Source organism: Odocoileus virginianus, chromosome X, assembly GCF_023699985.2.
Source record: "Odocoileus virginianus isolate 20LAN1187 ecotype Illinois chromosome X, Ovbor_1.2, whole genome shotgun sequence".
Classification (NCBI taxonomy): Eukaryota; Metazoa; Chordata; class Mammalia; order Artiodactyla; family Cervidae; genus Odocoileus; species Odocoileus virginianus.
This window is the reverse complement of record NC_069708.1, coordinates 51,484,901-51,500,393: the sequence shown is the minus strand read 5'-3', so window position 1 is coordinate 51,500,393 and position 15,493 is coordinate 51,484,901. Positions and strand designations below refer to the sequence as shown.

At 42.7% G+C, this 15,493-nt stretch overlaps 1 protein-coding gene across 1 annotated transcript; it reads left to right on the top strand.

Annotated features, from left to right (window-relative positions):
* The first annotated feature begins 266 nt into the window (after positions 1-266).
* LOC110124418 (protein ARMCX6-like) lies at positions 267-2,588 on the top strand. Its single transcript, XM_020872967.2, has 2 exons — positions 267-272; positions 1,441-2,588. The coding sequence occupies exons 1-2, from the start codon at positions 267-269 to the stop codon at positions 1,981-1,983; spliced, it is 549 nt and encodes a 182-aa protein (XP_020728626.1). The 3' UTR covers positions 1,984-2,588.
* Positions 2,589-15,493: the final 12,905 nt, after the last annotated feature.

Sequence of the window (15,493 nt, the reverse complement as noted above, 5' to 3'; positions counted from 1 at the left end):
AATGATCTCACTGCAAAAGACCCTGATGCTGGGAAAGATTGAAAGCAGGAGGAGAAGGGGACGGCAGAGGATGAGATGGTTGGATGGCATCACCGACTCAATGGACATGAGTTTGAGTAAACTCCAGGGGCTGGTGATGGACAGGGAGGCCTGGCATGCTGCAGTCCATGGGGTCGCAAAGAGTCAGACAGGACTGAGCCACTGAACTGAAGTGAATTCTAGTGATCAGTACTTCAAGGAAATGTGAGGCCTGAGCTAGTCAGAAGATGGCGGTAGAGGCAAGCCTGAAACCAGAACCTTCTCTTTCACTGTCCAGGTTCAGAGAAGCATTACTTAACGCCAATCCTTTTTGGCTTTGGGGAAGCAGAGTCTATGGAACAGAAATGACGGGTAGAACAGAAAAGTGGCCATTTGAAAGAAGAAAACGAGGTCAAGAGAGTGACTGGGGCACAAGGGAGTGGAAAATGCGGGCATTTGTGGGGAAACCATGGGGTGATGAAAGGGTCTGGAGGCTAGAGGGTGTGCCTGAGAATGTCAAATGGAAGAAATTTGAAAGCCAGATTTCTCGCTCTGGAGAGAGGGCAGTCATATGTCTGTATATCTACCGATCTCCATTCTCTCTGTGTGTTTACGTGAAGACATAAATCTAGGCAAAGGAAGAAGGAAATAGCTCCAGACATTGTGATCTCTTCCAGATAAGGAAAGGGAGGAGGAGGGAGGTTGGAGTCAGAATGCAGGGTCAAGAGGCAACTCAGCAACCTCTCCCAGTCTTTGTTTTCTTCTCCTCTTACTTGCGTGCTAGAAAAGTTAAATGCTGTACCCCTGAAGAAACAGTGGGAACCAGCTAAACGGAGATAAATGCCGGAGGAGAGACATTTGAAAATTAACAGGAATTTGATGCCAGAAAATCAACTGAGCTGAGCGTTGACATGTATATCTACAGAGACTCAAGAAAGCTCTATGTATTTGCATTTTCCCTAGTAACCTGTTGAATGGTAGTTAGTGAAGTTTGTGTCCAGGGAAAGAACATCCAACAGTCTCCTACAGAACACTACAATAAGATGGCTTTTTAAAAGAGTGAGACCCTCCTGTGACTTGTCACAGATATAAAGTGTGCTTCAGTTTGTGATTTAGCAAAAGCAGTTCTAGAGGATGGAACTAGAAGTTGCTACAGTTCACCCACTAATCAGAAGACGATGTAAGCGCAGTGAGAAACAAGCAGAATTGTAGGGAACTGCATATGAATAAGGGTGGATAAGGGGTCTGGATTCAAAGATCCAGGAAATGCCAAATCCTGGGGATGAGGCTGACATGTGACATGGGCAGTAAGAACCTAGGGTCTGTCAAAGAGGAAAGGGCCTGAATGAAGAAAAATCACATTTTCCCTAATGAAAAAGAAGACTATTTTTTAAGTGATGCTTAAGATATTAAAAATTTCAGTTGGCTCTTGGCCTCTCCAAGGGCCCTTTCATTCAGGGAAAAGTGTTGTTAGCTGAGCCCAAGGATGCCAGTTTTTCACTTAGCCGTGATATCAACAGTGATTTGGCCAGCCTCTCCATTGCTGGAAACACAATCCCGACTCCCGACCCTGCTGTTGAGGAGGGAAAGGCTTTGTGTGCCCCGGATAACTTGAATGCCAGTGTTGAAAATCAGGGCCAGATGAAGATGTGCATCAGCCAAGTGTGTCGGGAGACTGTGTCACTTTGCTGCAGCTCATTTCTGCAGCAGGCTGGAGTAAATTTGTTAATAAGCATGACAGTTATTAATAACATGCTTGCCAAGTCCGTTTCAGGCTTGATGTTTCCTTTGATACCAGAGGGAAGTGAATGTGCTGAGGGGCAGGTTGTGAAACCCCTGACGGGTTTGTCTGAAAAGCCAGCCTTGTCAGGGGAGTTGCTGAGAGCCCAAGCGCTATGCCCCTTCCTGCCCCTCTTTATCAGGAACACAAACAGACAGCTTCTCTCAGAAACCCTGGCCTCTTAAGTGGCCCCTCCAACAGGGTGGGACTGATCCAGTCCAAAACAAAGCCCAGTCAGTGGGTGAACACACACTTGTGTTCTCAAAGACTCTGCAGTGGGTGCTATCGAAGACCCAGCCTTAGCTGGATCAGCACATCTCTGGGTGAAAGTTGCACTTGCTAAATCCAGGACCACACTCTTAACTGTGCAGGGGTTCCCACAGAGCTTTGAGTAACCTCTTGGTTTTTCAGTCTGCAGGCAATGTGCATTGTAAATTGCTCCCTTGCAGCCTTCTTCCTGTGGTAAAGAGGTCCTTTCAGCTGCCAGCTGTGGTTAAAGAACAACATGTTCTAGCCTCAGTGGGGATGCCTGGCCTGTGGTGGTCTCTGTGTCTAAGCTGGACCATGTTGGGGAGACCAGACCCATATGGGGGCTTGTGCCAAAAATGTATCAGTTGCTGCTTAGATGGGATTCTTTCCCTTTACTCTCTTTTCTTTGCAAGCCTATGAACGATACTTATTGAGCAAAAAAGTACACTCCTCTTCTATGTGCTGTACTGACTTAACCTCGTCCACCAAGTCTGCATTTTTATGTATCATCAATAAAGCTGTGTGCTTTAACTGGCAAAAATGAGACACGGTACTTGTTTCTGAATCTCTAGTCTGCGTGAGGGGAAAGACCAAAATACGTGATCTGTGCTAACTGACTGGGGGCATTTGCTCCTGACAGATGCCCACTTAGCAGTGCCCACAGGAGGCTGGGGAAGAGATGGGCTGCAGGGTTCAGGAGGAGCCTCCAGAAGGGGCTGGGGCAGGGAAGGGGGTGAGGGGTAGGATTAAGAAGGACTTTTGGGAGGACTAGAAGAGGCAACACCTTGAAGCAGGCAGCACAGTGCCTGATGCAGAGAAATCCTTCCCTCGATGAAGGTGTCTTTCCTCACCTGCTGGCCTAGAGAGGAAGGTCAGTACCCTTGGGTTGGTCTGTGTGTCCCTGTCGTCCCACTGGGCAACCCATCCCTGACATTTAATGCACAATTATAGCAGTAACAGTTGCTACTCGCTGAGGGCCTGCTTGGTGTTGTTCTCTCTCCTGAGAAGCAGCTGTGCAACCTACTTGCAGGCCTCCTCCCTTCCTTGGGAGACCAAGCCCAAATTCCTGGCCGAGCGAGAAGGCTTGGCCCTTGCTTCCTCTGGGGAACCTCTTTTCTGCCCTCTCCGGGTACTTCTGTGGGATCCAGGAAGGAGACAATGGAGACGTCCACGGATCCCCGAGGGGGTGGGAGGGCAGATGCTGAGGGGCGTGGCATGGCCACGGCCGGTCCACCCAGAAGGACACATGTTCATGCCGTCCATGCAAGCTTCCCTGGGAGGAAAGGAAGAATGTGGCTCTGCACACTGAAAGCTCCATGAATCTGTGCAACTCATTCCACCGCCCCTGCCCACATTTCCAGACCCCTCCCAGCAAGCCTCAGCCCCGGGTCAGCAGGTTCCCTGGGTGTTTTGATGTGTCATGAAGTGGTCCTCCTCCTCAAAGGCCAGGCTCACGTAGGGGACAAGAAGCTTCCTTTGAGCAGTGCTTCCTGTGAGCCCAGTGCCTTCTCCTGGTCCCCCTGGGGTGTGGCTCTGGGACACTGTGCCCTGGTCATCAGTGATGTCCCCGTGTACTGCCTTCTGAATGCCCTTGACCGTGCAGAGCACAGTTTTATTTCAGTGTTTCCCTCCCTTCTCCTGGAGACTGGGGCAGGGGGGTGCAGGTGGGGTGCCACTCTCCTGCTTGTACTCATTCCCCCCCACAGTTTGGGCTGCCTAGTGATCATGGGGGCCTGCCAGAACTCTGCCCCTTCCTGGGCCCTGGCGCCTTGCTGGCCAGCATGTGACTGTGGTTGCTGTGACACCACAGCCCCAGCAAGGTTCACCAGGCTGGGGCTTCGTTTGCTGGCTCTGGGGCCCTGTTTTCTAAGAGCTACTTGCCTGATCCTCCCTTTGTGGGAGCCCAGCTGAGCCAGCCTCAGGTGGGCGGGGCAGTCTGTTTCCCAGGCAGGACTGCCCTCAGGCAGCCCCTCATCCACTTGTCCAGTGGAGCCTGCTGGCCAGGGGCATCTTCAGCAACACCTTATTGCTCAGCCTCAGTGATCTCTGCCCTAACCACAGCATTTCTGCTTGCTCCTGGCTTGGCGTCCCAAATGACCACGTGCTTCCTTCCTCCTCTGCACTCTGCAGAGTCCCCGCTTGAGTCCCGCCACAGGCAGTGCTCCACCACCTCCGAGGCAGGCACTAGGCCCTCTCAGACCACAACTCACTCCGATCTCAGGCAGGGCCTGGGAGGCCTCTGCCCACCTCCTGAGCACCTTTGTCACTGGACAGCCTGCCAGCCCTGAAGTGTCTCCATGGTGGGGTCTTGGCCCAAGTCACGACCCCTCTCCATGAGCTGGCACTGCCCTCCCTGAAACACTCCCTGTGTGGGGAAGCTCCGGGCCCTGGCTGGCCTCAGTTGCCCTTGGCCGGCTGCTGTGCCAGGGCAGGAGCCCAGTTCCCCGTAGGTTCTGCCTTCAGATGTGGAGGGACCTGGAGCGAGAGGCATGCCTGCAGTCAGGGCCTGAGGAACACAGTCAGAGGCTTTCAGCACTGGAAAGACTAAGGAGCCTGCCACCCCTGCCATGCTTAATTCAAAAATGAGACAGCAGGGGACCACCCAGCACAAACTTAGGCCCACCTGTCTGCTACAATCCACCGAGTTTCTTGCTGGGTTTCCCTGTGGCAAACATTAGCCCGGGTTCTCAAAGCTTGAGCTTATCACACTCTGTGGGGGGTGCCTGCCCTGATGGGACTGCCCCAGCCAAAGCTGCGTCTTGGGTAAGTCTGGAAGTGCCTCCACACACTGTCTTCCAGCCGCTCCAGAAGGAGCCCTGCTTTCCCTTCTTCATCATTATCTTGTCTACATTTGTGCCTGTAGGTACGAACTTTTACACCAACTTCCAGTACCCTCCCAGCCTGCTTCCTGTCCTGGGAACTTTGTTATATGACCCCCTCCCACCCCACCCCTCCCTGACATAAGCCCAGGTTGGGTGGCTTGCAGGCATCCAGCTTCCTGCCTGGTACACCCCCTGCATCTCCCAGACTGCATCCCCGTGGGGCCCTTCGTGCCACGCTTGGGGCAGTTCCAACCACAGTGCCCTCTCTTTGAAGTGTCACTGGGGACAGGCACAGCCCTCACCAAGTCAATCTCCCTGCTGGACCACCACAGCACTTTTGGTTAAGAGTCTGACAGCGGTGTGGAGCACTGGCCCCCGCCTCTCTCCTGGGGCAGTACTTGGTCTAAGATGGGATGGGCACTGTAGCACAGCCCTGCCGGGCATCGGCCAGTCCCTTGTCTGATCCTCATGCCACATGCATCACCTCACTCTGTCTCACACACACACACACACACACACACACACACACACACACACACACCCTTCACTTTGCTCAGGCCCTCCTCTTCCCCAGAAGGCTCATTCTCCCTTATTGCTTCTTGCTTTTGTGTGTGGCTTGGGATGGCCTTCCCCATTTCCCCTTTACAAAAGGAGTCTCCTCTGTGGCTTCCTAATTCTTTCTTACCTTTCCACTTCAAGGCTTGTCTCAAGGATATACCTGGAATTTCCCTTTGTGCAAGGTGGGAGCTGTCATCCAAACTGACTCCTTTTCCAAGCAGATAACCTGTCAACACGGCACCACTTAGGCACCACTTATCACTCCATTCTCATGATACAGTTGGTGCCTCTGGGACCTCATGCCCCCAGCTGAGCAGCCCCTCTGTGGCTTCCTGCTGTGGAATTCCTCTTGGGGCACACCCCTTTCTCCCAGGAACCCCTCACTGACTCAGGGACCCTCTGGGTTACTGGGTCGTCCGTGGCAAGTGGGGTGTGTGTGTTGTCAGGGAGGGTGTGCTGGTGCTTGTGAGCAGGTATCAGGTATCCTCTGATACCATCTCAGGATGCATTCTGGTCCGCAGGAAAGTTAGGAACCCCCTGCCCTGCCTGCTTTAGCGCCAAGCAAAATGGGACTGGTTTATTCCCTCACCAAAACTGCCTTATTTTGCAAGAGAAAGCAAGTTTATTTTCTATATATAGACTTGCTCTACAATTTACACTGTAGTCATTGTCCACATTTGAAATAAGGCTATTGTTACATGTTGAAATCACCATGGTTTCTTTCAACACTTCCCTTGATTTTCCTTTTGTGTGATGTATTTGGTCATTCAGGAATTTATGATTTCTGTGCCTTTCAGTGTTTTTCTGTTGAACTCTATATTTTTCTTTTACTCAGGACAGTCTTTGACAGCCCAAGGTTATTAGAAGACATTGACTGTATTTCCTTCTAATACCAATAGTTTGCTTTCAAAGTAAGCTGCTTTGTTAACCTACTAGTTGTTTGTGTTTGTGTGCATGTGTGTGTAAAAACTGCCTTATTTTGCGAGAGAAAACATGTTGAAGCATACTGTGTTTTTTGTACTTTTATAAACATATTATATATTCTATCATTTATGATTTTGTTTTCTTATATGGTAAAAATTATCTTTCAGAATGTGTAGTCATACAGAAGTAAAGGCAAAACACTTTTTGCCTCTTTGTGCATATGTTGTGTTTGCATGGGAAAAATTCAATAAAAGACTCATTTTTATGTCTTTTGTAGCTTTTGAATTTTGTACATATATATATATTTCCATCAAAAGTAAATATAATAAGAAATAATTTTTCCTGGTTTTTATAAAAACTTTTGATGTAATATTGTTTCTATAGTCAAGTTTCTTTGGTGAACTCTCGTATTATATTTATTATTTTGCCTCTTTTTTTTTCTGACTTTTCAACTAGACAAACATAGTTTACAAATTATGATATTTTTATCTCTCCTTATTCAGTAATTTATAGCTCATTTCTTTTTCTTCTCTCATTGCACTGGTAAGGACCTCCAGATCAACAGCACTGATGATAAACTGCATACTTGTCATGTTTCTGATTTTAATGACTGATATTTCAGCCCTAAGTTTGATGTTTGTTGTAGGTTTTTGAATAATATAATAAGTCATCTATCTATATAATTGAATTCATAAAGCAGTAAAAATGGGTGAACAAAATCTCTACAGCTCAGTCTAGATATCTCAGACACCTGAAGTTGAGTGAAATAAGCAATTTGTAGAAAGATACAATATAATGTCATTTATATAATTTTAAGATTATAAAACAATAGTATATATTATTTTAGATACATATATTTATAGCAAAATTAAAAATGGGTACTGAAAGATGCACATCAATTTTATAATACCACTTGCCTTTGGTAAGGGAATGAGGAAAATGTGACCCTAACAATTTTGTAGTTTAATTTTATCTATTAACAAAGAACTTATAAACAAATACAACAGAGCCTTAATGTTTGCTGTTAATTATGGATGACTTATATATAGATCCTCATTATTTTTTCTCCATATTTTTCTTTTTTAATTAAAAAGAAAGCTGTGTTTTGTGCTCAATACAATTAATTTACAATTAATTTTAATTTAATTAAAAAGAAAGCTGTTTTTTGTGCTCAATACAATTAAAAACCTCACGTAGACATATCCCCAAGAAATTTTAGAATAATAAAGATTAAAAGGTAACCTCAAACTTTCTCAAGGGTGGGGATAAAGTCATCTGCAAAGCAGACTGGCATCAGACATGTTATTCATAACACTGGATGTGATATCTCAGTGTGTAAAGGCCTTCAGATTCTTAGAAAATGAGCTTTCCTCTAGTATTCTATTTCTAAACAGACATACCTACATATCACATAGGTATGTGATGGCCATAAAGATATTTTCAGGACTGAAAGTACTCAAATTTTGTCTCTTGTGGACCTTCTCTTAGGAAGTTACTTGAACTTGCACTCTAAGTAAAAAGGTAGTAATCAAGTCCAAGGTAAATATGGAATCAAGGAAATCATGATCACAACTTGGGAATGCAATAAAGGTGAGTTTTAAGATGACAGCTAAATAGCAGGCCCTGGTTGACCAGACCAAAGTGGAGTAAACGGACAGAGGATTTGGGGTAGTGGGTGAACAAACAGGAACTTGTTAAAATCAATTGAGTGTGTGATATAGGCAAATAAGGGGGAAAAGTAACAATTAGAATGACCTCTGAGAAAATATTACAGTAATAGCTAAAATGAACCATGCCTCTTTGTTACCGTAGAAGAAAAGAAAGTAAAGTCGCTCAGTTGTGTCCAACTCTTTGCAACCCCATGGGCTGTAGCCTGCCAGGCTCCTCCATCCATGAGATTTTTCAGGCAAGAATACTGGAGTAGGTTACCATTTCCTTCTCCAGGGGATCTTCCCAACCCAGGGATCAAACCTGGGTCTCCCTCACTGAAGCCGGGCTCTTTACTATCTGAGCCACCAGGGAAGTCATATCATTGTGTAATCCCCTCCTGCATTGAATCTGGGCCTGAACATGTGATTTTCTTTGGCCAGTTCGAACATTAGAAAACATGACCCACAAAGAGGCTTGAACAGTGAATTTTCAGTGGACATTACACTCTTCCTGCTCTGAAACCACCATGTGCTAAGCAGATTGGTCTGCTAGAGGATGAGTCCATGCAGAACAGACATGAATTGTTCCAACTGAGGAACCCTAGGAAGAGCTGCCAGGTAAAATACAGGACCCCCAGTTAAATCTGAATTCCACATGAACATAAAACATTTTTTCAATATAAGTATGTCCCAAATATTGCATTGGGCATACTTATAATAAAACAATTATTAATTATTTATCTAGAGTTCAAATTTAACTGGCATCCTGTATTTTTATTTGCTATATCTGCCAACCTTAGTTATTATACAAGAAAATCAGCCCCCAACTGATCTGCCAGCTGATCTGACTCCAGTTACATAAATGACCTCAGGCAAGACTAGCAGAAGAACCAACCAGTGCAAATTCCTGATACGCAAAATAATGAGCAAATAAGATGGTTGTTCTAAACTACTGAGTTTTGGAGTGCTTTGTTAGGTACACCTAGTTCTACCACACCAGAAGATTGTACATGAGTGAACCATGGCAACATGGCTCCCAGAACAGTCTGAAGTGATCAAATAGATATAAAGGCAACCCTTCTACACCCCAAGAAAGACCTTTGAACGTGTGAAGGCACCTGAGGGAGTCAGGTGGTATCATCATCGAAAGGGTGTCTTCATGGGGTCTTGAAAGCAAGAGAAACTTACCCTTCTAGTGGAGAGAATGTTCCTAGGTTTTCTGCTTTACACAGCCATATCTCTATTTCTCTTTCTCTATCTCTGTCATAAATTCCAATTTACTTCTACATTATGTTTTATAACAACCAAGTCTCCCAATAAGGCTTTCTATACATTGAAAATCATAAAGAGTATATACATTTTTATTGAAGTATAGTTGATTAACAATATGATACTAGTTTCAGGTACACAGCATACTGATTCAATATTTTACAGGTTAAAAGTTATTATAAGATAATGGCTGTAATTCCCTATATAATACTGCTCTACAATATATCCTTGTTGCTTATCTATTTTATACATAGTTGTTTGTATCTCTTAAGCCCACATCCCTAACTTCCCTTCCCCTCTTCCCTCTCCCCTCTGGTAACCACTAGTTTGTTATCTAATATATCTGTGAGTTTGTTACTGTTCTGCTATATTGGATTTTTTTTAGATTCCATGTATAAGTGATATCATACAGTATTCATCTTTCTTTGACATTTCACTAAGCATAATATTATCTATCTAAGTTGCTGCAAATGGAAGAATTTCATTCTTTGTTAATGGGTGAGTAATCTCACATCTTCTTTATCCATTTGTCTGTTGATGAATACTTGGGTTGCTTTTTTGTCTTAGCTATTGTAAGCTCTGGTGCTATGAACATTGGGGTACATGTATCTTTTCAAATTAGTGTTTTCATTTTTTCCAGATATATACCCAAGAGAGGAATTGCTGGATCATATGATAGTTCTATTTTTAATTTTTTTAGGAACCGCAATACTATTTGCCATAGTGACTGTACCAATTTACATTCCTACCAACAGTGTACAAGGGTTTCCTTTTCTACACAGCCTCTCCAACATCTATTATTTGTAGCCTTTTTGATGGTAGCCATTCTGACAGATGTGAGGTGGTACCTCATTTTGACTTGCATTCCTGCAATAACTGGCCATGTCGAGCATCTTTTCATGTGCCTGTTAGCGATATGTATAGTTTCATTGGAAAAAATATTTATTCAGGTCTTCTGCTCATTTTTTTATTAAGTTGTTTGGTTTTTTAATATTGAGTTGTATAAACTGTTTTTATACTTTGGATATTAATACCTTGTTGGTCATATCATTTGTAAATATTTTCTTTCATTCTGGAGCTGGTCTTTTCATTTTGTCAATGGTTTTCTTTGCTGTGCAAAAACTTTTAAGTTTAATGAGGTCCCATTTGTTTATTTTTGTTTTATATCTTTTACCTTAGAAAACAGATCCAAAGATATATTGCTATGATTTATGTCAAAGAAGGTTCTGGCTATGTTTTCTTCTAAGGATTTTATGGTTTCAGGTCTTATATTTAGGTATTTAATCCATTATGAGTTTGTTTTTATATGTGGTATGAAGGGATGTTCTAATCTCATTGTTTTTTATGTAGCTGTCCCATTTTCTCAGCACCACTCATTGAAGAGTCTGTCTTTTCTCCATTGTATATTCTTGCCTCTTTTGTTATAGTTTAATTGACCATAGGTCTGTGGGGTTTTTTCTGGGCTCTTTATTCTGTTCCATTAATTTATGTATCTGCTTATGTATCTGTGCCAGTATCATACTGTTTTGATCCTGTAGCTTTGTAGAATTGTCTGAAGTCTGGAAGGGTGATACCTCCAATTTTGTTCTTTACTTCCCCCAAGATTCCTTTGGCAATTCAGGGTCTTTTGTGGTTTCATGTGAATTTTAGGGTAATTTGTTCTAGTTCTAGTTCTGAGAAAAATGCCCTGGGTATTTTGATAGGGATTGAATTAAATATATAGATTGCTTTGGGTAGTCTGGCCAATTTAACAGTATTCTTACAATCTGAGAACACCGAATATCTTTCTATTTCCTTGTATCCTCTTCAATTTCTTTCATTAATGTTTTGTGAACAGTATATTCCAGGTGGTACTAGTGGTAAAGAACTCACTTGCAACGCAGGAGATGTGAGAGACACGGGTTTGATCCTGGTCAGGAAGATCCCCTGGAGGAGGGCATAGGGTTCCAAAGAGTTGGACATGAATGAAGTGACTTAGCACGCATGCATGGAACAGTATTTAGATGATTATGACTTTATAAATGCTGTTCATTGCTGAGCTGAGGTAGAGTCCTAACGTGAAACTATTTTGTATAGTTTTAGAAAATGATTCACATATAATTTGTGGGAATGAAATTTTAAGTAGGCATGAGACGATAGAACATAGCTGACAGAATGTGGGATGTAGAAGAAGATGATAAAAGACAGAAGAAAAAGCAGCAGAGCTAATAGCCTCATTTTATAAAGTGAGAAGTGAACAAGTCCTGGTGAAAGTTTATGAAGCAAAATAAAGGTATATATATATATATATATATGTATATATATATATATATATATAATTTAAAGTTTAAATTTAGCTACTTTATTTAGTTAAATTGATTTATGGCCTATTTCCTCCATAAGAAAGCAGACTTAATAAAGCCTATCTCTGTCTTACTTGTAACTGAATTCAAAATGCTTTGAATAGTACCTGACACAAAATTGTGTTCAATAAATAATTGACTGTATGATTAAACTAAAATAATAATAACACTATGAACATCAGGAATAAGAGAAAGGAAGGAAGGGCTGTAAGACTAATGAGCTAAGACTAAGCTCATTAAGATTAATGCGCTATTTTCATATCAGAAGGTCATTAGTATATTTTTGGAGTTTGTGAAGATAACCACAAGAACAGTTCTCAGTCTTGGCACTATCAACATTTTGGACTGGGGAGTGCCTTCTACACTGGACGATCCCTGGCCTCTATCCACAAGATGCCAGTAGCACCCCTGTCCTCAGCTTTGACAACCAAAAATATCTGCAGATACTTTCAAGTGTACCCTGGAAGCACAATCACCTCTGGTTGAGAAACACTGCATCAGAAGAAGCTAACATCAGATAAGGGAAGAAAGGTTGCTTCTGGAGCTAGAGAGTGGTCCTGAGCCTAGAGAAGAGCAGAAGGGGAAATGACTTGTTTTCATCATAAACTCTGTACTAATTGCTTTGCTATCATGTATGTACTGTTCTGATAAATATTAACATTTGTTTTAAAATAGTAAAGAAGTATAATTGATGGGATTTTGAGATAAGTTAGCAATATGGGATGAGAGAGAAGGAAAAAGTCTGTAATGACTAGGTTTCTGGGTGCAACTGGGTAGATTGTGGTTGTGTCCACCAAGCCAGGGAACACAGGAAGGAAAACAGTTTGAGTGTGGGACTGGGGTGACAACTCCAATTTCAATTGCTTAACTTGAAATATCTGTGGGATATGCAATTTGTAGGCATCAGAGAAATTAATCTTGAACTCTGGATATATAGATATATAGATTTGTGAGTCAGAAATGGTATGGACCTAACAAAAGCAGAAGATACTAACAAGAGATGGCAAGAATACACAGAAGAACTATACAAAAAAGATCATCACGACCCAGATGATCACGATGGTGTGATCACTCACACTCAGCTAGAGAAAGACATCCTGGAATGTGAAATCAAGTGGGCCTTAGGAAGTATCACTACAAACAAAGCTAGTGGAGGTGATGGAATTCCAGTTGAGCTATTTCAAATCCTAAAAGATGATGCTGTGAAAGTGCTGCACTCAATATGCCAGCAAATTTGGAAAACTCAGCAGTGGCCACAGGACTGGAAAAGGTCAGTTTCCATTCCAATCCCAAAGAAAGGCAATGCCAAAGAATGCTCAAACTACCACACAATTGCACTCATCTCACACGCTAGTAAAGTAATGCTCAAAATTCTCCAAGCCAGGCTTCAACAATATGCGAACCGTGAACTTCCAGATGTTCAAGCTGGTTTTAGAAAAGGCAGAGGAACCAGAGATCAAATTGCCAACATCTGCTGGATCATCAAAAAAGCAAGAGAGTTCCAGAAAAACATCTATTTCTCCTTTATTGACTATGCCAAAGCCTTTGACTGTGTGGATCACCACAAACTGTGGAAAATTCTGAAAGAGATGGGAATACCAGACCATCTGACCTGCCTCTTGAGAAATCTGTATTCAGGTCAGGAAGCAACAGTTAGAACTGGACATGCAACAACAGACTGGTTCCAAATCAGGAAAGGACTACGTCAAGGCTGTATATTGTCACCATGCTTATTTAACTTATATGCAGAGTACATCATGAGACACGCTGGGCTGGATGAAGCACAAGCTGGAATCAAGATTGTTGGGAGAAATATCAATAACTTCAGATATGCAAATGAAACCACCCTTATAGCAGAAAGTGAAGAAGAACTAAAAAGCCTCTTGATGAAAGTGAAAGAGGAGAGTGAAAAAGTTGGCTTAAAACTCAACATTCAGAAAACTAAGATCATGGCATCTGGTTCCATCACTTCATGGCAAATAGATGGGGAAGCAGTGAGAGACTCTATTTTTGTGGGCTCCAAAATCACTGCAGATGGTGACTGCAGCCATGAAATTAAAAGACTCCTACTCCTTGAAAGCAAAGTTATGACCAACCTAGACAGCATATTAAAAAGTAGAGACATTACTTTGTCAACAAAGGTCCATCTAGTCAAAGCTATGGTTTTTCTAGTAGTCATGTATGGATGTGAGAGTTGGACTATAAAGAAAGCTGAATGCTGAAGAATTGATGCTTTTGAACTGTGGTGTTGGAGAAGACTCTTGAGAGTCCCTTGGACTGCAAGGAGATCCAACCAGTCAATCCTAAAGGAAATCAGTCCTGAATATTCATTGGAAGGACTGATGCTGAAGTGGAAACTCCAATACTTTGGCCACCTGATGCAAAGAACTGACTCACCTGAAAAGACCCTGATGCTGGGAAAGATTGAAGGCAGGAGGAGAAGGGAATGACAGAGGATGAGATGGTTAGATGGCATCACTGAACCAATGGACATGAGTTTGAATAAACTCCAGGAGTTGGTGATGGACAGGGAGGCCTGGTGTGCTGCAGTCCATGGAGTCGCAAAGAGTTGGACACAAATGAGCGACTAAACTGAACATACAGGTGATTACTGAAGCCATGGCAATCATGATATTCCTGGAAAGAGAAGAGACTTGAGAATAGGACCTCAAGATTCAGAGTGTCTAACATTCTTGTGTTTTTCATGCACTGCATCTTTAAAATTAATTAAGACCATATTATAATTATCGTTTAGCACACTTTCAAAACAATTTTCTCTTTGCAAATTCATAGTGCACATTTATGGAAGATATTTCTCACAGATATCTAGATAAGCACAAACTCCTGTCTAGGGCCAATCTTACAGCTTGAAAGCTAGAAAGTCAAATTGAGTAGACATTGAGCACTAATTATGTGTAAAGCAGATGGAGATTCAATAGTAAACAAAACAGGCACCATTCTTGCACTCATAGAGTTTGTCATCTAGTGGGGAATACAGGCAAAGAAAAAGGAAAATACAATGGAGTGTGATGAATGCTAAGAAAATTAATCATGAAAAGCCACTTCAACTAAAGATGCAATAGGATGTGATTTAAGCGTCCTTTGTGTCACTCAATTCAATTTTCTCTCAGTTGGCACAAGCTAAGTTGCCAGAACATGAAGAAACTGTGTTGTGTGTTACTTTGCCCCATGTGTCGTGTAGTAAGAAAGCTCAGGAAGGTTGGCACAGAACATGGAGTTATTTGTCTTTCTGGGCCTGACTAGAGGCTCTGATAAACCAAGCCTTGCAGTATGCTGGGCTCTACCTCTTTCACAGAGAACATCTCCATGAATTGTAAATTAGTTTTATGCTTGACAGTCTGTTCAGTTAATTTTCCAGAAGCACTCACTGCTGTTTAAGTAAGCACTTACTTTAAGTAAGCACTCACTTACTTTAAGTCAGCCTCTGGACAGCACCGAATTCCAGAAAAGGAAGAGACTCTTTCTCTCTTTCTTTCTTATCATGGTAAGAACACTTAACATGTGATCTATCCTCTCAAAAAATTTGCATATTTCTTGAAGTTAAGAAGCCTCTACAAGTTGACAGCTAAAGCCACCATGGAGCAGAAGGTCCATAAGAAGAAGCATAGTGAGACTGGACCAAATAAGGAGTCACAGAGACAAGTTATATTTGTAGGAAATAATCTGTCCCCAGTGAGCATTAGAGATGAGTCCAGCCTCGAGCAGCAGGAGAGAGGAGAGACTATACTTTTAACACCACCCCAGCTACCTCTTTCGAATGACTTGGGACTAAAAAAAATTCTTGGTATCAGTGAAGGAAATCCTGGCCTTTGTTCCAGATGTGGTGGTGGTGGTTTAGTCACTAAGTCATGTCCGACTCTT